We start from the raw sequence: 21,209 nt of genomic DNA, 5'->3' as shown, positions 1-21,209 counted from the left end.
AAAAAAAAATTGGGGGGGAGGCGACCTGGCCAGCCAGTGCAAGTTCAGCATGCACTGACATGATGCCAAGCCTCTGCATCAGCTGTTGAGCTGGGGGGGGGGGGGGAGGTGGGGGAGATGGTGATTTTGGGGTGTATGGGTGGTTAGGAGGGTGACAGGGGGCAGTGTTGGGCGAGAGGAGGGGGGGAATGGGGGGGGGTGGGGGGATTCACTTTCAGAGATGAGAGGCCAGTCCGGACTTGAAGCAGTCCAGTGACTCGGCTGTCACAACTTGCTGAGGCAGCTTGTTCCATTCTGGTATGGTCCTCGGGAAGAATGCCATCTGCCTGTACAGTGTTGTGCAGGAGGGAATGTCATAGCTCAGACTGTTGTTCGTCCTACAGCTCAGCCTGCTCTTAGGTGGCTTGGGCAGGTACTTGGAGCTGATGGAGATGATACCATGGTGGAATTTGTAGAACATCTCCAAGCGGGCTTTCTTGCGGCGCTGTTGTAGGGGAGGCCAATTGAGTGAATTGAGGATGGAGTCCACGCATGATGTTTGGCGGTGGCAATTTGAGACCCATCTTGCTGCTCTTCGTTGGATCTTCTCGAGGGCCTCAACCTCGTTTGCAGTGTAGGGATCCCAGATGGTGGCTGCGTACTCAAGAAGTGGGTGAACGAGGGCTTTGTACGCAGTTTCCTTTGTCTTCTTGTCGCCAATCTTGAGGTTGCACCGGACGAAGCCTAGGGTCTTGCTGGCTTTCTTGGTGATGGAGTCAATGTGGGATTCCCACTGCATATTGTCCTGAATGTTGACACCCAGGTACTTAGTGGTGCTGACATTTTCAATCTTCTGTCCATGCAGCTCATACGCAGGGGCGGTCTTGTCCCTTTTCCAGGAAACTCTCAGCGTTGAGCACTTCTGTGGATGGAACTCCATGGACCACTTCTCCTCCCAGGTGGTAAGGGAGTGTAGATCTTCTTCATTTATTCATTTATCTATTTACACTGAGTTTCTTCTCTTTTTTTCCTTGCTATTGTTATTAATTGCTTTCTAATGTCTGTTAAATGTGCTTCTGTTCTTTATACAGTGTAATACTAAAACAGAAATATCATTCAATACAATTTCATTGTTTTTCTACACCTTTGCAAACAAAACAAAATCATATCCGTTGGGGATGTGCCAAAAATCACTAATGGACAAAGTCATGAAAAGTTCAGTAAAATAGTACCAAAACTGACTGGGTTATGAACATTTTAATGAGAGGGGTAAGTAATTTTTCAACCCATAGGGTACACCGAAAGTTTTTAAAAAAAAAAAAGATCAAAAAAAGAAGTGCCTCCCCACCTTCAGCTGTTCTTTCTGGGTGAAGCCCTTGGTGCTCTTGCCCACAGAGGACTGGCCGATGAAGGACATGACCTTGACCAGGGGGTCGTGCTGCTGCAGCATGGCAGTGATCTCCTGCACGCTGTCCCGGTACTGGGAGAAGATCATCACCCGGGTCGCCTGACCCGCTGCAACATTCAGTTACACACCCCGCGGTACTACTGTGTTGTCAGATATCTGTGTGTGTGTGTGTGTGTGTGTGTCTGTGTGTGTGTGTGTGTGTGTGTGTCTGTGTCTGTGTGTGTGTGTGTGTGTGTGTGTGTGTGTGTGTGTCTGTGTGTGTTTGTTCTGTTGTTTACTCGGAGAAGATCATCACCCAGGTCGCCTGACCCACTGCAACATTCAGTTTCACACACCATCGTACTACTGTGTTGTTAGATCTGTGTGTGTGTGTGTGTGTGTGTGTGTGTGTGTGTGTGTGTGTTTGTGTGACTGCGTGTGAGTATGTGTGTGTGTGACCATGTGTGTGTGTGTGTGTGTATGTGTGTGTGACTGCACGTGTATGCGTGTGACTGTGTGTGTGTGTGTGTGACTCTGTGTGTGTGTGTGTGTGTGTGTGTGTGTGTGTGTGTGTGTGTGTGTGCCCATCCCAGTGTTTACACTATCACTACCAGATCGAAAACAGCACAGATATGTGCATCACAGACTGGGGAAAAGAGAGAATGTTTACAATACCACTACCTAATCACCAGACTAAAAACAGAACAGATTAGAATGGGGCATCTTTTCACTGTCAGCCGTGAGAAATTTGGCCAAGCAGGGCAAACAGATAGGCCTCGTTTGCATCAGTTTGACAAGGTTCAGTATATGACACCAAAATGAACACCACAGACTACTATTATAATGTCACTACCTAATCAGCAGAGCATGAGTAAGTTCCTCACAGACTGCAAAAAAGAGAGGAAAAAAAGTGTCAAGGCTTGCTAGAAAAAACGAGAACAGGAATGGACTGGGAAGGCAGGAAAAGCTAGACAATAGTGAAGGAAGAAAAAACAAGAACAAAAAAGAAATAAAAAAAAGCAAGAGAAGAGAGGAAATCTAAGCACAGAAACTTGAGATAATGTCATGGACTGTTTTGTTTTTCTTTTCTTTTCTTTTTTCCGACTTTTTTTTTCCACATAGGACAGAGTATTGTGTTTAACACTGTTGAAGGCTTGGATTCTGTTGATACTGAAAGACCCCCCAGAGGGATACTGACCGGCTTGGAATCTGTGGAAATGCTCCAGCACCACTTCCTCCAGTTTGACCAGTTTGGGGTGACCCACCAGGAAGGCCGGCCTGTCCTGTGGCTGACCACTGTGGGAATAAAACACAACAAATTAACACCCGATGGTCCAACACACAACATACACATGACATCCATCATTACTGTTCTTTTACAGGCTCTTCTTGAACTGCTTTCAACCATCAGATATATGGATGATAAAGAAACAACTATTCAATAACAAAAATTCAATCAACAAAGAAACAAAAACAAACCTTGGCTGAAATTCCACATTCAGAAAGGAACAACCATACTAAAAGAAAAATAACAAGAGAGGCAAGGCCTTCAAGACTCACTTGTGATACACTTAAAAAAAATAATCCAAGCTTTTTATGTATTGAGTATAATTTCAAAATGTAATGTTTAAGATGAGAAAGATCAGTTTAAAGCAAATTAAGTCCCCTAGCATTAATTACAGAGTAATTTCCCTTTTTTACTATCTGCACCAAAACGTTTGCAAAATAAATAAAACTTCCATGCTTAGCAAAAGAAGTTCCTGTTTGAACAAAAAATGATGATAATGACTGCTCTTGTTGTTGGGTCAGAATATCAGATCAAAGTGCCAAGTTTAGAGAATACAAAAAATATAAATATAACAGTAAATGCAGTTTGCATATAATTAGGCTTCATTTTTTTTTTTTTGTGCCCATCCCAGAGGTGCAATATTGTTTTAAACAAGATGACTGAAAAGAACTGAATTTTTCCTATTTTTATGCCTAATTTGGTGTCAACTGACAAAGTATTTGCAGAGAAAATGTCAATGTTAAAGTTTACCATGGACACACAGACACACACACACACAGACACACACACACAGACAACCGAACACCGGGTTAAAACATAGACTCACTTTGTTTACACAAGTGAGTCAAAAATCATGAACAGCCATACTGCACTGACAATAAAAGTTCAATCATCACATAAGCGAAAACAAACCTTGGCTGAAATTTTGCATTCAGAATCTCCTTGACCTCGTTGAAGTCCGCGTTCTTCATCAGCTCGGTGCGCGTGCGTCCGTATGACTTGGTTCCGTTGACGATGCCTTCAAGAAAGTTGTGAAGCGAACGCAGGCCATGCAGCTGCAGCAACTCAAAGCCATGGTAGAGGCTCATCGCCAGTGCAAAGTCACCTTCCACGATCCCATACTGGCTTCTCTGTTTGGGGCAACGGAATGGTCAGAAAAACCACAAATTCAAAATTACCCCAAAAATTATGGCCAGGTATATAAACTGATGAAAAAAAAATTATATACTACAGTTACAGATCATATCTGTTTATGGGACTGTACTTATGAAAGTAGCATGAAAACAACACTATTACTAATAATAGTAATAATAATTATTATTTTAAAAAAAAGGGGGGGGAAGTGGGTGGATAAAGGTCCCAAAGCTTCAGAACAGTGAATTCATATCCGCTGTGTCTAGGGCTTGGCATAGGAAGGCAGGGCCCATTCCTCTCCTTCTGCCATTTTAACCATCCCCAAATGAAGTCAGGTACCCGTTCACACCGGGGTGGAGTGACGAAAATCAAAGTCAAAGTGCCTTTCCCAAGGACACAGCAACATGCCAAATCAGAGTCTCCAACCCTGATCACTATCGAACACTGGATCAGAAGTCCAGCATCTGACCAGTTCTGCCATGGTGCCTCTGTATTCTAATAATAATAATAATAATAATAATGATAATAATATAATTGAGATATTGACATAAAAACCTCCCAGAAAGGGAGCTAGTGGCATTTTTGATGAAATGTATGCACACACACACAGACACACACACACACACACACACATATACCCTAAGATGAGCATAAAAGGAAGAGCAAAGAAAATATATGCATGTACAAATAATGAATATCTAAGTACAACCTCTTCAAAATGCCACTGAGAATAAAATTTTGCCAAAGCATATGATATACCCAAAACACTCATCAGTAGTAAAGTTAAATTTTTGTCAAGACAGATTTTATACTGAAAGTCGAACTCCAATAGCAAAACTACGATAGACTGCCTAATACTCCAAAGAGAAACAAGAGAGGCAAGGCCTTCAAGACTCACTTGTGATACACTTTTTTTTTTTAAATCCAAGCTTTTTATGTATTGAGTATAATTTCAAAATGCAATGTTTAAGATGAGAAAGATCAGTTTTAAGCAAATTAAGTCCCCTAGCATTAATTACAGAGTAATTTCCCTTTTTCACTATCTGCACCAAAACGTTTGCAAAATAAATAAAACTTCCATGTTTAGCAAAAGAAGTTCCTGTTTGAACAAGAAATGATAATAATGACTGCTCTTGTTGTTGTGTCAGAATATCAGATCAAAGTGTCAAGTTTAGAGAATACAAAAAATATAAATATAACAGTAAATGCAGTTTGCATATAATTAGGCTTCATTTTTTATTTTTTTGTGCCCATCCCAGAGGTGCAATATTGTTTTAAACAAGATGACAGGAAAGAACTGAATTTTTCCTATTTTTATGCCTCATTTGGTGTCAACTGACAAAGTATTTGCAGAGAAAATGTCAATGTTAAAGTTTACCACGGACACACAGACACACACACAGACAACCGAACACCGGGTTAAAACATAGACTCACTTTGTTTACACAAGTGAGTCAAAAAGCTACATTTGCAGATTTTTTTAGTTGTTTGACATACAGTGCTAACCAAACAACAACAAAGACTGCAACTGGGAATCACATGTCCAGATTTTTTCAAATAACAGTCACATCCACAAAGACAGAAAATGAGAAAACTTTTTTCTGTAATTTATCAACCGCTGATACTATCATAAAGCTCATAATGAATCACTAAAAAAAAAAATGGATAAAAGACCAGTTTTGTATTCTGGATTTCTCATGTAATGCCATTTTGCCCTTCAGTTTCAGTTTCAGTAGCTCAAGGAGGCGTCACTGCGTTCAGACAAATCCATATACACTACACCACATCTGCCAAGCAGATGCCTGACCAGCAGCGTAACCCAACGCACTTTGTCAGGCCTTGAGAAAAAAAAAAAAAAATTTGCCCTTCAGTTTTCTAATACACACAATATACCTCAAGGCTAAAAATTCACAATTTTTAGTCTTCATGAGGACAAGTAGATAACCCCGCTCCCCCCCCAATATGTTCTGCTTACCCTCTCTAAGTAAAGAAACAGTTAAAGAAAGTAACTACAGGTAGCACAATTGGATAAGAAAAATCAGGGAGGGAAAAAGGGTAGGAATGAAGTGTGAATGGGGTGCACTGAAGCTGGCTGCTCAGTCAGCCTGGATGGTTGCCCAAAGAAGAACAAGTGGAGAAAGCAATTACACTTGTCCGCAAAAAAAAGGTTTGCTTGTGCCCAACAATCAGACACGTGCATATTTTGAGCCCTGTACACACACAAAGTACTAATGACATTATATATATATATATATATATATATATATATTCTTTTTTAATGTATTCATACAGGCAGGGATTCAAATGACTGCATTTCACATCTAACAACAGTAAATATCTTTAAAAAAAATTAAATGCTGATGTATTTGTAAAGACAGGGATTCAGGTGACTTCTGCATTTTGTATCTAACGACAGTATATAAAAAAATATAAAAAATTAATGCTGATGTATTCATACAGGCGGGGATTCAAGTGATTTCTGCATTTTAACCCCCCCCACCCCTCCCCCGCCCCCCTCCAAAATATAATGTTGTATTCATACAGGCAGGGTCTCAGGTGGGTTCTGTCTGAAGGCATCCCTGGCCTTGAGGATGAGGAACTTGGACAGACTGGTGGTGTCCCGGTTGTACAGCACACGCTGCTGGGTCAGTCGTTTCACCACCACCTGCAGCACCTGAAACAGTTGTCACAGTGCAATTAGTACATTTAAAAGAACTCACAGCAAGTAACAATGCAGACAGACAGACAGACAGACAAAAGGAATGACAGACAGACTGACTGTAGTCTAACACTGATCAACAGAATGACAGTCTTGGTTATTTTGATTGATAAATCAATAAACAGAATCATATCGATCTGTACACAGGTAGATAGACAGATAAACACTAAAACAAACAGTTCTATACATAAATACCTACAAACGCAGATACCCGTACACATAAACACATACAGATAAACAGACAGATAGAGATCATGGATTAACAGAAGATCAGAAATCAACTTAACATTTGTCTGACAACACATTTCAGTTAGGTTAAAGTTATAAGGTGAAAGCTCCCAGTCCCTTTTACCGCCCTCAGGGCAGTGAATACATACCCCCATGTCTAGGGCTCAGCTGTGTCGAGGAAAGCTGGGCCCAACTCTCTCCTTCTGCTGTTTTAACCTTCCCCATCTGAAGTCTGGTACCCATTCATATCTGGGCTGATGGAGGAAAATCAGAGTAAAGCACCTTTCCCCAAGGATACAACACCATGCTGAAACTGGGCCTTGAACCCTGATCACTGGTGAACACTGGATCAGTTTCAGTTTCAGTAGCTCAAGGAGGCATCACTGCGTTCGGACAAATCCATATACGCTACACCACATCTGCCAAGCAGATGCCTGACCAGCAGCGTAACCCAACGCACTTAGTCAGGCCTTGAGATCAGAAATCTTACACCTACCCAACTCTCCCATGATGCCTCACTATGTTTCACTTAACTACCATATGTAACATGCCAACCTGTGTGTATTTAAGCTTGATGCGGTTCAGCTCCTCTCCCAGGGGAACGACAATCTTCTCCACGGTGCGTTCGTGAGTGTATGGCTTAATGTCTGGTGAGTCCTCTGACCTCAGTTCTATGTGAGATATCAGGAGGTTGCTGACCACTTTCTGGATTGCCTGGCAGCAGAGATATATCAATCAGAAACACAGATCAAGACAACTAATCTTGCAGGACAAAAGCAAATGTGTTTTTATTTCTTCATCAACAATCCTTTTGCATAATTTACAAACATGAACCTGCACGCACAGTAACACGCACACAATTACACACACATACACACAACGTACAGACCTTCATCTTCCCCTCCTACACACACACACACACACAGACACACACACACACACACACACACACATGTATATATAAGAGTGCCAAATTGCTGCTCTACTTTCACCCACTTCTCAAAACAAAGCGTCCACTGTTAAAAACAATAAACCCATGCAGTCTGTGTACATGCACACACACACAAAAAAGAAATTACTCAGGAGAACTGCACCTTGATATCACTGCCAGGTGTGGCACTCAGGGCAAGGACTCTGAACTGCTGGGTGTATTTCACCAGCTCACGCACCACCTGTCCACATATGCCTGATTATCACTACATATTTCAGGATCATCACCTGGATTTTATCAGATGGACATTAGCTTACAGGAGCCATCAGCAAAGTGTAAGTTGTATGATCAATGCTTTTTCCACTGCAATGGGAATTCATTTATAGCTTAGCCTTTTGTGAAGGACTATGACAGACTCAAACTAGGAGGCAAGGTTGCGCTGGCTCTTAGTGCTGCAGCCTCTGGGGCTAGTTGACTTTTAGGAACCAGCCCATTGTTTACTGACCTATAGCCCTCTTGGCCAAGAGAGTGGGGATGTAACTTGGACAAGAAACTATCCACTGAATAATCAAATTCTAGTACAGATAGTCAGGACAGCAGCTGCCTTCTCTGCTTTTCTCATGATCACAGTCAGACATGACTGACTATCACATGATATCAGGACTCTTAGTTTACATATGTTGAATATTATCATGTCACACTTACCTTTATAAAAATTTTACACTTTTTCTTAAATTTACAATACTAAAGACTTGGAGACTCTTTTCATGTGCTGAATATTACTGATATTATGATGTGTGTTTTTCTTTTTACATTGTCTTCATTTACGGAACTGGTAAAGCATAAAATCATGACTACCAAAACATCACTATATGCAGAATTGCTTTGCAAATTCAAAAATTTGCATATGACAGCACCTACACACACACACACACACACACACACACACGCACGCACGCACGCACACAGACACACACATACACACATATGTGCTAGCACACACACAAAATAAAGTATGCAGACACAGTCACGGACAGTGTGACATGCTTAAAGCTCTAAAAGTAAAGCACATTATCTTATAATTGCACTGAAACATTCTCGAACCACTTTAAACAAAGCACAGTTGAAAAAAAAAATTGAAAAAAAAACAAAAAAACCTAAAGAAACATACAATCATTCAACTGGAGAAAGTACCAAATGTTTTGATTCTATGTGATGTATATATATTCATATGACGATAAATATTCATGCATTATCACTATCTCACCTGGCAGTAGGCATGGTTACCCAGAGCTTTATGTGCCTCATCCACAACAACACACTTGATGGCCTCAGCAATGCATGTCCCACGACTCAGATCATTTGTCATCACTTGAGGCGTGAGGAAAAACACTCGCCGATCTCGCCACGCCTTCTGACGCTCGGTTGGGTTCATACTGCCTGTTAGAACAAACAATTCATGCAATCAACATCATTCATTTACCTTATTTTCATCTCTGAAGCATAAAAGAGAGGAGATGGAGACAAAATAGACAAAACACACTAGATTCAGGGTAAAAATCTGTTATTTACTCAGCCAGTGAGATTGAGCAATTTGTACACACTGAGCATACACACAAAGAAAAACACTGACTGCATTTGCAGTCAGCTAACTGTCCTGAAAGTCTCCTTAATAACTTCAAAATCCTTCAGAAATCAATTTTCTTAAAATAAGAAATCAAAGAATAGATGTTCTCGGTTTCCACAGGACTGTAACATCTAAAACAAAATTAAATGCATCACATAAGAGGATGAAATTCATAAGATTAATCATATATTGTCCTATATAGTGCGTGCATAACTTTGTTAAAGTTTTCTCTTCTCTAACACATATGTGGCTACACATACATGCACCCATGCATGTTCATACATAAATACACACACTTTCAACTAAAAATACAAACAAATGCAATGTATATAATTTTAGTCATATGAAATTTTATCAGACTAATCAAAGATAACTATTCTGTGATCACAAACTAAAGACAAATAGATATTTACTTTTCAAATTAAAATATATTAATATTATCTATCTATCTATCTATCTGTGTGTGTGTGTGTGTGTGTGTGTGTGTGTGTGTGTGTGTGTGTCTGTCTGTCTGCCTGTGTGTGTGTCTGTGTGCCACAGTTTACCTGTCATTTCTGCAGTATCCTGGCGAGGGATGCCCATGATGTTGTAGCAGGCTTCAATCTGCTGTGCGACAAGAGGCTTAGTGGGAGCCATGAACACCACCTTGGCTTCTGGGTACCACCGATAAAAATTGTACATGAGGACGGACGCAATGAAAGTTTTTCCCAGACCAGTGGGCAGTGTCACTAGGGTGTTTTTTACCAAAGCCTGGCGCACAATATTGAACTGATATTCTCGCACTGGGTAGTTTGTGGGATAAATCCACAGCTGTCCAGCAGACGGATCATAACCCACCAGCTCTCCCACAGGTGTGTCAGTAGCATTCCATTGTGACAAGCAATGGTGTCTGTCAATGCCATGCTCTGCATCTTGGTCTTCAATGCCAAAAGAAACATTACCATCATTAGGCTCAAACTCCTGATGGGCTTGCGGGCAGGCTTGTGGGTCTGTCTCTGAACCACCAGCCTTACTGCTCTGGTTGTACTGAGCAAGGCTCTCCTCTAATGCAAGAGCCAGTTCCTGGTCATCTTCATCACTGTCTAAAAGAGTGATGGCATCGTGGGGGTCTTCCCAACTGCAAGATTCTTTGGGTGTTTTCTTTTGCTGTTTTGCTTCAGTACTGCTGCTCTCAGCTTGCTGGCTCTGGGATTTACTGCCCCAGCTCTGGAATAAAGTGGCTTGTCTGGGCTTGTTCATTGTCTGTCACTTGGTCATACTTGTAGTTGTAAGGGTCTCATTATGGTATCCTTTTCAACTGAAAAGAAGAAAAAAAATCATATATCATCCAGTGCTGGGTTTGACGATGTATGTGTGTTTGTGAAAGTGTCTGTATCAATATACACAGTACACTTACACACACACACACACACACACACACACACACACACATATATATATATATATATATATATATATATACATGAAGCCCATATTTCAGCCCTGTTACTGCAAGTATTTTGTACACTGTCTACTGAATGTGCTGAGCCAGTTGTAGATCACCTAATTCAAATATAAAACACAAACACATGCATGCCCCATAGCAAAATGTCTTTATATGAATACACAAACATCTCCAAAGTTGCTGTAGAGCAAAAGTTCCTTCTTTCTCTTCACTTTTAGTGGGCAATATCAATCACTTAATTAAAAAATAATAACAATAAAGTGCTGTGGGTGTTGTTCCCAAAGGAAAAGAAACAAAGAAAACTAAGTTTACTGAATACCTTGGAGTGACAGTCAGCAAAGATCTTAGCTGGAAGAAACATATCAAGAACACCTGCTCCAAGGTGAACAAAACCTTAGGCTTCCTGAGCAGGAATATAAAAGTCAGCTCCCAGACCATTAGCAAACTGGCATACAAGTCCTTTGTCCGCCAAGTACTTGAATTTTCAGCATTAAATCTGGGATCCATATCAGCAACAGGACACTGACCATCTGGAATCAGTACAATGGCATGCAGCAAGATTCTCACTGAGGCGCTTCAGAAACCGTCAAGCGTCTCCAACATGATTTACCACATCAAGTGGCCCACTCTCCAACAGGAACATCAAATGGCAAGACTGGCCATGCTGTGCAAACTGCAGCATGACAAGGTAAACATGCCCCCCCTGAAGCAGAAGCTTATCCCACCACCGCTGCAACAACGATGAGCCCACCCAGAACAGCTGCCCCAGATCTTCTGTAGGACACAGTGCAGACAGGCAGGATTCCTCCCAAGAACAATTCGGGACTGGAACACCCTGCACCCGACAGCTGTGGAGGCCAGTACCACTGGCACTTTTGTATGGAAGGTGTTGCAGTGGTTACTAAATGATAACAACTTTCTCTCTTTTTTTTTCCTGTGAACCACCACCAAAGAAAGAATGAGGTAATTAAATGAGGATTCGGGTAATATTTTAAATTCTTAATGTTGGGAGCAGTAAATAACGGTATGTCCCCGGGGAGGGTTTCGCTTGCTGGAGTGGTCCAGCCTAGGTTTTTAGTTCTTCTTCTTCAGTGTTCTTCTTCAGTGTTGAGGGCCCGCAATCAAACTTGATTATTCTGGCACCAATAACTGGGGGGTTCGTAGCAGATAAATCTGGGTAGTGGACTAATTCATTTCAGTTCCACTTCAAGTCCGTGAAGTCATGATGATGATGATGAGGATGGTATGGGATATGGGGGTGGGGTTGGGGGGGTAGGGGGGGGGGGGGGCAGGAGGAGGGATAGTGGATGAAACAGTGAGGGGGTGGGATTGGGGGGGGGGGGGGGAGGGGGATTGGTCTAATCTGATGTTTTGGAGACCCTTGACACGAATGTGTCAAGTGTTGTGGCCTCCACTGTTCCTTGTTGGAGATTGTTCCAGTCTTTGATGGTTCTAGGTAGAAAAGCTGCGGCTCTGTACTGGGTCCTTGATGTGATCAACTGGAATTGTCTGTCATGGCCACGACGACTACGGCCAGGTAGGGGGACAAGTTTTTCTTTCAGGCTGGGACAGTGGGCAAGGCCTTGGTGCACTTTGAACAGCATGCAGAGTCTTGCAACTTGCCGCCTTTTCTCCAATGAGGGCCATCCCAGTGTGTCCAGCATGCTGTTTACACTTGGTGTTCCTGTAACTGTTTAGGACGAAGCGTGCAGCTCGCCTTTGGACAGCTTCTATTTTTGTTACATTCTTATCTGTATGAGGGTCCCAGACGGATGATGCGTACTCCAGATGGAGACGGACTAGCGCTTTGTAGGCTCGTTCCTTGATTTCTGTGGAGTTGATTTTCAGGTTCCGTCACAAGAATTTGAGGGTTCTGTTTGCTTTGAAGCACAGGTTGTTGATGTGTTCGTCCCAGTTTATGTCCTTGGTTATAGTGACTCCCAGGTATTTTGCTGACACAACGGTCTCAAGAGTGTGTCCATGCAGGATATAGTCCTGGTGAAGTGGGGACCTACTCCTTGTGACCCGCAGGGTCTGACACTTTGCAGGATGAAACTCCATGTCCCAGCTCCTCTCCCAGTTGGCTAGGTGCTGGAGATCTTGGAGCTGTTCTTGGTCTTCGTTGGTGGCAATCATCCTGGACACTGCTGTGTCATCAGCGAACATCCGTGCCCTTGCAAGAAGCTTCTTCTGGTGCCTTTTCCTGTAGATCACCCATTCAGTGATAGAATGATCAAAATGTGATTGTGGTCACGGAAGGAAGGAAGGGAGGAAGAAGGGGGGAAAAGACGAAAGTGAAGAATTAAATCAGGCAACCTACTGGTGTTTTCAGGTCTCCGGCTTGGCCAGTTCTCAAATCATAGATATTACCACCAGAAATTAAAAATTAGCTGTTCCCTTAGAGTACAGTGATAATCATTTTGCACCTTGTGTTTCAAACAGCCGTTCTTGTTTTCGAACTCGTCCTTTCGTACTAGTTTTGATTTTGGTCATTGAGGACTTAAGTGAACTCCCATGCGAAAGAACGGTCAGTGGAGATAAATCCCAGCCTCGCAATCAAGTCGGTGTTTGGGGTTGTTAGACATGGACGACAAGTTCGATCAAGAACTCGGTCTCACCAATCATCACAATATTTAAAGATCAAAATGGATTTTTGCTTCTGTAAGGTATTTGGACAGTGACATTAGCGAATAGCATTTCGTATCAACATGCCTGACATGGAAGAATCATTGTTTTCTTTAGAATTAGTGGTGGAAAAACTGTATATTCCTCATGTTGTTTGTCGGTTTCCCGCTGTTACCTTCCGTTTGCTGGACTTCCCGACCATTGTGATTAATCATGTTGAAGACGATTTAGGCAAAGCCATTCGCCGACAGATTTCTTTTGATCCAGACTACCAGTTGCCGGAACAGTTTTGTGAAATAAAAGACAAACATGGGAACTTCATGATAAAGAAAGGAAAGTCGTGCCTTTTCAAGATGGTGGCACAAACATTGAAAAACCATCTGTCGAATACACCCCTGTACGTGATGGTTATTGATATGTTCCCAGAAGTGCCAAAACTTGTAGGCAACAGCACAGTTCCTCTCAATGTCCTGATAGATGCAATATGTGCAGATCTGGTGCGAATAGGACCAACCGTACCTTCAGTACATGGTGACAAAGGGCTGTTCAAAATCTACAATCTGATGGGGAAGGAAATTGGTTATTTTGTGTTAGGTTTTCGCCTTCTGTGCTTGGGTCCAAGCCTTATACCGCACCTTCCTGAAGCAGCTTTGGTCAAGAGACAGAGCAAAAAGCAGCGTGTACAACAGCAAAAGCAGAACAAACAACTGGTAGAAATGGTACAGCTGAGCCAAGGTGAGGGTGGTGAAGATGAGGAAGAAGATCTAATTGAAACAAGGACCTGGGGTTCCATGACAGATGCTATTAAACATGATGTCATGATGCAGACTGTGGAGATGGACCACAAAGGAGTCCATGTTGACATACAGACTCCTTCTGCACCGACCATGCCTTCTGCTGCTGTCCAGCCCACAGTTCAACATCAGGTGCTGCATGAGGTGCAAAGGCATACTCAGCACTCCGGAACTCAAACAGACAAAAAGGGGATAAAGATGGCTTTCAATGCAAAGCAAAAGGTGTTTGAAGATTTGGTAGCCTTGGAAGACCAAGAACATGATGATGAAATTATTGTTACAAACATGGTGTGCCCACCACCACTTTTCTTTAACAGTGAAGCCAAACCACACATTGAAGTTGAAGATGATTCTTACTCTTTGGACACAGACATGTCTGTGTCTGATGACATTACCATTGATAGCATCTCTGATGAGGAAGATGATAAAGACAGATCTTTCAGCAAGACAAAAACCATGAGTAAAGAGCCAGTCTTGATTGATAAAGGACAAATCATTGCACCCCCAGCTCCAAATAGTTACCAAAATGTTCCACTTAATGTAAAATTTGCAAACCAAAACCAGCAGAAGTCTCATCATTCAAGATCAGCAGCACCCCAGCCTTCAGTTCCTCAGTCCAGAGGAGGTGGATTTCCTCTCTTGGCGGCACTAATGAATGAACTGTTGTGCATTCAGAATCCCAGCCTTTTCCAGGGTGTGCAGATGCACCCTGCAACAGTACAGCAAGCATTTCAAAGTCATGGGCAGTCTTCTGAACAAAGAGCAACTGAAAAAGAAAGGGTTGCCAGTCGAAGTAACGATGCTGAAGGGTCACCAGATCAGAAGAGACTGGAGGAAGTCAATGTGAATGTTGAATCAAGTGAAAAAGAATATGCTGAAGAGAAGGATATATTTTCCTGTGGCCGCAAAAGCCATCGCAAGTGCGCTCATCCACACACAGGTGTACCAAAAGACAAAAGCTGGCTACGGGTCATCCCAGAATACGGAACAGGTCAGAAGAAGAGCAAGCTCATGTTTGGTCTGACCAACACCCAACGTCTCAGGTTGCAGAAAAGCAATCCAGCATGGCTGAAGAGTATGGAAAGAGCGCAGGCAGTGAACAAAAATGGCAGACAAACCCAGATGAGCAAGAACGATTCAGGAGATGAAATGAATGTCTCACATTACTCAGACACTCTCACAGAAGTTAGGCGACAAGCTCAGAAAGAACTGGAAAAGACAGCTGCCAATGACTCTATTGCTAGTGCAACCATTTCTCAAAAATCATCAGCTTCATCCCCACCCCGAAAGATGAAATCCAGGACAAGGAGTAAATCTCCAAAGAAAACCCCTCCAAGAGGTGGGAGGAAGCCCATACAAGCCATGTCTCCCAAATCTCAGGTTCGAAAGACTCCTACCAGTGGGAGAATCCGACGACGGAGTGACGATTCAAGTGAGCCCACTAGTGCCAGGCCTTGTTCTGTGGATCCCAGTGTCAAGAATATCATATCCCCAGATCCTGGCTTGGTTCCTCCTCTGGCTACAGGTAAATTTCATATCACTGCAGCCTAGTGTGTCAGGCAGAGAACGTGAAACGTAAGATGTTAGTATCAGAAATTAATATTGAACCAGGTTGCTTTATTGTGCTTGCTTTGAAATCAGAATGTTACATTAATATGCTACATGCTCTTATACATCAGTATTATTATTATTTGCTGAAAAAAATTATATTTTGGGTATTCTGATATAATTTGCAGGCTCGGTTGCAAAAAAAGTCAAGCAAATGTAAACTTAAACAGTTATATGTGCACGGTATTAGCAGTCTCTAAATCAAGCAGTTGATAAAATTATTGGTTTACAATAATTACAAGATGTAAAAAGTCTTAAAGTTAAATCAAATACTTTTATCATTTTAGGCATGTGCTAATGTATCAAAATCTTTGGTATTTGTTTTTTCACTTGTAATTAGTATATTTCACTATAGGTATGTATATAAAATAGATAGAATTTTATATATAACTTTGTGTTACTGTCTTTTGAACATCTTAAATTGTGCTTTAAAGTTAAATGGTAAGGGTGTGTGAGACATGTCAGGAGAGTGCACATACTGTGTGTTTATGATTAATGTATACCACATTATGTTTGTAAAATTTGTGCCACGTAATGATAATGTTTATAAAGTTTGTGCGTTTGAATGAGCATGTCTATTGCATTTCGTCATATTTCAATTGTACTGTACTGTATTTTATATTATTTTTTTGTCACAACTGACTGTGAAATTTGGGATACTGTCCCTGGTTTCAGCACCACCTGTTTTATTGTATTTTATTTTTTCTATCTGCAAGTGTATAGTATAATAGATCTATTTAACATATAATAATAATGTGCAAACTGTGTACATGGGTGAGAATGAGTTCATTGAATTTGATTTTAAAATTCAAGCACTTTCTTGTAAAACAATGAATGCTGCACACAGTATTTTATGTCATTGATACTCTGCGCAGTGGGGTGCCAAAGTCATGTATTTTTTTTACAAGTACAGTATCATGGAATTTACTAAAAAAAATTGCAAGAGCAACACAAAGCAGCAATAGAAAGATTGCTTTTAACTGAAAGTAAAAGTAAACAAATTGATTGTTGGAATCCAAGGTCCACAAGCCTGGTGATCTCCAAAGGTTGTCCCTAAGTGGAGTGATGGCCTTGAGGTAAAGCGTCCGCCTAGGAAGCGAGAGAATCTGAGCGCGCTGGTTCGAATCACGGCTCAGCCGCCGATATTTTCTCCCCCTCCACTAGACCTTGAGTGGTGGTCTGGACACTAGTCATTGAGATGAGACAATAAACCGAGGTCCTGTGTGCAGTATGCACTTAGTGCACGTAAAAGAACCCACAGCAACAAAAGAGTTATTCTTGGCAAAATTCTGTAGAAAAATCCACTTCATTAGGAAAAACAAATAAAACTGCGCGCAGGAAAAAATGCCAAAAAAAGAGGGTGGCACTGTAGTGTAGCGACATGCTCTCCTTGGTAAAAGAAATACAAATACAAAATATAAATAAAGTATGGAATAGTAATTGTTTGCTTTGGTCGGAATCAAATACTTTATGTCCTTTTGGTGGAACCTTGAAATATGATAGATATAGTTGCACCATTTTATGTTAATGTTTTTTTCCTTTCAGACCTTGGTTTAGTTCCCAATCAAACTGTTTATTTTCAGTTTCACTTTCACATCTAGTGAAGTGAGAATTTGTTGAACATATGGCGCTATTATTTTTGGCAGAATTTGGGGGAGCATTATTATTATTCTGACAAATCAGCATATAAAAACATTTTGTTTTGATGTTGAATAAAGGTGTCGATCAAAGTAGCTTCTTTTCACGTATGTAATGGATCATTTTTTAGAAGAACATTCAAATGTAATTCAAATTACACCTGTGAACGTTGTTATGTTATCGAAGATGAAAACCATTGATGATTTTATAAACAATTGCGTCCTTTACAATAACCTGCGGCAAAAACATCTGAACTCTGAAGGTCAATCGTATGTTCATTTGATGAAGAATGGTTCTGTTTACAGTATTCGTAAACTATGCATTTATATATTTAATGCCCTGAAGATACGACAGGAATTCTGTGACAACAATGATGAAAGTTAGAATTAATTTACTATGCACGAGAAGCACTTTTGTTCTACAGGTTAAGTTAGTACTATTTTACATTTTGTTGTGGATGAGTGATCACCATATTGTGTACTTTTGACCTCTTTCTAGGGGCCGGAGGCCTGGAGATTAAAGTTTTGTTCTTGTTCTTGTTATATGGTTTTGAAATCATGAATCTGTTCATCTGGATATGAAATGATGAATGGTGATGATCTTTGTGAGATAGCTGTCCACACATCATTAGCATGCACACACACACACACACACACACACAGACACAGACACACACAGACACACACACACACACACACACACAGACACACACACACACACACACACACACAACACACAACACACACACACACACACACACACACACACACACACACACTTGTCTTTCTATTTGTGTGTGTGTATGCATGTGTGTGTGTGTGTCTTTCTCTCTCATACACCTTAGATACTCTTTCTCTCTCCCCCCGCACCCCCCCCCACACACACACACATATCTTGCAATAGTGCATAAAAATATTCTGGAAGCTCTATGATCATGCACCTTTTTAGGATTTTAAGAGCGTGTTAGAAATGACAATGACGGGTGACTTACAAAGTTTCTATTTTTTATAGGTGGCACTGACGATGCTCCAATGAGTGCCAGAAGCATGGACCAGCCCAGTTCTGCTCGCAGTCGATCCATTGAAGTGCGCATGCCAAGTGTCCAGACCAGCCAGGACGAGGGAAGTGAAGCCACCATCACTGACTCTGAAGAAGAGGATCTGCCCCTGCCAGACGAGAGCTTCAGTCAGAAGGGACACCAGAAACGTCCTTCAAACTTCCCCAGCTACCTCAAGCAAAGTGAATCCTTGCCACTGGATTCCATCGAAGGGCGCCCAAACCAGTCTCTGAACACAACCACAGGACTCGATGAAAACTCTCCCTTAGAATCGACACGCAACTACCACCCGGATGTGGGAAGCTCCAAAAACATGCAGTCAACAGACGACTTCGACACCAAGCAGACATTCCATTCCACCAGTGAACCAGAACTGCAGGGCCTGGTCAGTGACGAAGAACAGGAGCCACTGGACACCGGGGAGAAGAAAGGCCCGGCGATGAAGTTCCCCATCCTCAATCCCATGTTGTCCCAGAACTCTCCGGTACCGTCCACGCGGCGGTCCGTGGCCAAGCTGGACATGAGCATCAGTCAGGTGCCAGTCACGCCTCGAGGGGAATCCTCCACACCACGCTCATCCAGGTCTGGCAGCCCCAAACGCCCCACCCCTCGTCCCCGCCGCCCACTTCGTGACCTCAGGGAATCCGTCCACACAGAGTCCATCAGCTCCTACGTTCCTTCGGATCCTGAAAACATGGGAGCATCATTAAGCAGTGGTGATGGCAACTACTCTGATGACTTTATGGATAACTCCTCCAGGGCCAGCCCTAATAAACCAGAGAGACCTCGCCTCATTCCGTCCACCAAGCTGGGCTACACCATCCATTGATTGATCTCCCTCCATCTCCAACAAACAAAGAACCATTCATTAAAAGTACATGTCCTGTAACAGTGTACAGTGCAGTCTCTACTAATGCACAGGGCATGATTAGTAGATTGAACTTGTATGAAGCTGGAAATGTCTCAATTTCCAACATTAATTCTCATTTGTGTTCAGTCTGTGTTCTGTTTTTACACTTGATTCATAGAAATGGGTGATATATATATATATATATATATATATATATATATATATATATATATATGTATGTATGTATGTATGTATGTATGTATATATAATTATAACATATATATGTGTTATATATGATATAAATATATGTATATATATATATATCTATATCAAAAGAAGAGTTAAAAAGAATTATTCAAGAAATGAGTCTTTTTTTTAAAAATAAAAAACAGCAACAAAAAAAACAACAACAAAAACAAATGGCTGATGTCTGCTGTTTCAAGTTATGGGTATTAGAGAGATACAGATCTTTTAAAGTCCTTTTACTTTTTTTTGAGATGCCCCTTGAACATGACTTCTGTTCAGTGGAAGGTTTAAAAAATTAAAAAAAAAAAAAAAAAAAGTCCACTATCTCTGGTTGACTGAGGTTTTTTTGTTTGTTTTTTTTTTATTTTTTTTAAAAACTGCATGCAGGAAAAATACAAAATAATGGGTGGCGCTGTAGCATAGCGATGCGCTCTCCCTGGGGAGAGCAGCCCGAATTTCACATAGAGAAATCTGTTGTGATAAAAAGAAATACAAATAACAAATATATATTGGTGGGGGGTGCTTTTCACATTTTCTTTTTCTTCTTAGATGAATTAAGTTTCAAGAAGGCATCAAAGCATGTGAACTGATCTATATATGCTACACCACATCTTAAAAAACAACATGGAATGGTGTCAGAACCATGTTTCTGACCTATAATGTATGCATCAGGTCTGTTAAACAGAGCTGTCAGGTCAGTTAACTGAGAACTGGAAACAAAAATTGTGATCTAAAATGTTCTCTTTTTTCCCTTTCTTTTCTGATTTTTTTCATATTTCTTCATGAATATTAAAGTTAGTACCATTAGTAATTTCCCCCAGCTTAGTAGATGCTGTGCTATGATTGTGTGTCTGAATGCACATCCACTATTCTTAAACTAACAAGGAAATAAGGAAATCAGTTGTTGTTGAATCATCACTAACCTATTAATAAAATCGCCATAATTTTGGAGAACAGCACAAGTTGGATTCATTCTCCATACTTTTTTTTTTTTTTTTTAATTACATGTTTCTTTCATGTGTGTGCACGTGTGTGAGTGCAAATATTGTGTCAGGGATGAGGGGAGGTGGTGGTGTTCTTGTGTAGTTTGTGTTGGACTGACATGTTATTCTGAAGTAGTTTGGAATGTTTAAAAGTGTTCTACAAGTATTCTCTTAAAAATAAAATATTCTACTGCCATTGTGGGTCATATATTGCATTGCCTCCTTCCTGTGTTGTTTTGTACTGCAAATCATTGATAGTTTCAGTTTGTTCCAGTAAATCACTTAATAATACTGTCAGTTTAAAATATTCTTTACTTTTCAGTGGATGAGAAAGGTTGTGCATTGCGTACAATTGTACAGTTTTACTGCTTGGCAAGATGACATGGGCAAAAAGAGAGGTTAAAGTTGAGACCTGTTTCTGTACATGTGTTTGCATGTGGGAATCATTTATTGTTGAGGGAAATCTTATGTTGTCATGATAAAATCATTAATTTGGAAAAGTGTGTGAACAGCATACTTACAGAAACCAAAGGCTAAATGGGACACACACACACACACACACACACACACACATATACATATATATGTATTATTATATATATGTTATTATATATATTGTGTAAAGAGCAGCTAAGAGAAAATGTTCAAGAATGCTAAATGAAATATATAAT

The 21,209-nt window shown here is 41.0% G+C and overlaps 2 protein-coding genes across 2 annotated transcripts in view; one reads left to right on the top strand and one right to left on the bottom strand.

The window, feature by feature from the left end:
- LOC143281328 (Fanconi anemia group M protein-like) overlaps positions 1 to 13,181 on the bottom strand; it is a 39,225-nt gene extending 26,044 nt beyond the window's left edge. Inside the window, exons 1-9 of the mRNA XM_076586516.1 lie at positions 13,058 to 13,181; positions 9,839 to 10,590; positions 8,934 to 9,106; positions 7,830 to 7,907; positions 7,291 to 7,449; positions 6,331 to 6,462; positions 3,567 to 3,784; positions 2,565 to 2,662; positions 1,328 to 1,494 (exon numbers count right to left, since the gene is read on the bottom strand). Of these exons, the coding sequence (XP_076442631.1) occupies positions 1,328 to 1,494; positions 2,565 to 2,662; positions 3,567 to 3,784; positions 6,331 to 6,462; positions 7,291 to 7,449; positions 7,830 to 7,907; positions 8,934 to 9,106; positions 9,839 to 10,532 (1,719 nt within the window). The 5' untranslated portion in view covers positions 10,533 to 10,590; positions 13,058 to 13,181. The remainder of the gene's footprint in view (positions 1 to 1,327; positions 1,495 to 2,564; positions 2,663 to 3,566; positions 3,785 to 6,330; positions 6,463 to 7,290; positions 7,450 to 7,829; positions 7,908 to 8,933; positions 9,107 to 9,838; positions 10,591 to 13,057) is intronic.
- A 134-nt stretch (positions 13,182 to 13,315) lies between these two features.
- LOC143281757 (uncharacterized) lies at positions 13,316 to 19,522 on the top strand. Its single transcript, XM_076587035.1, has 2 exons — positions 13,316 to 15,681; positions 18,414 to 19,522. Exons 1-2 carry the CDS (start codon positions 13,446 to 13,448, stop codon positions 19,286 to 19,288), a joined length of 3,111 nt encoding a protein of 1,036 aa, XP_076443150.1. The 5' UTR covers positions 13,316 to 13,445; the 3' UTR covers positions 19,289 to 19,522.
- The last annotated feature ends 1,687 nt before the right edge of the window (positions 19,523 to 21,209 follow it).

The sequence above is a fragment of the Babylonia areolata genome, chromosome 4, assembly GCF_041734735.1.
Source record: "Babylonia areolata isolate BAREFJ2019XMU chromosome 4, ASM4173473v1, whole genome shotgun sequence".
In the NCBI taxonomy this organism is placed as follows: Eukaryota; Metazoa; Mollusca; class Gastropoda; order Neogastropoda; family Buccinidae; genus Babylonia; species Babylonia areolata.
The sequence above is the reverse complement of the archived record's forward strand: the minus strand, read 5'-3'. Positions and strand labels throughout refer to the sequence as shown.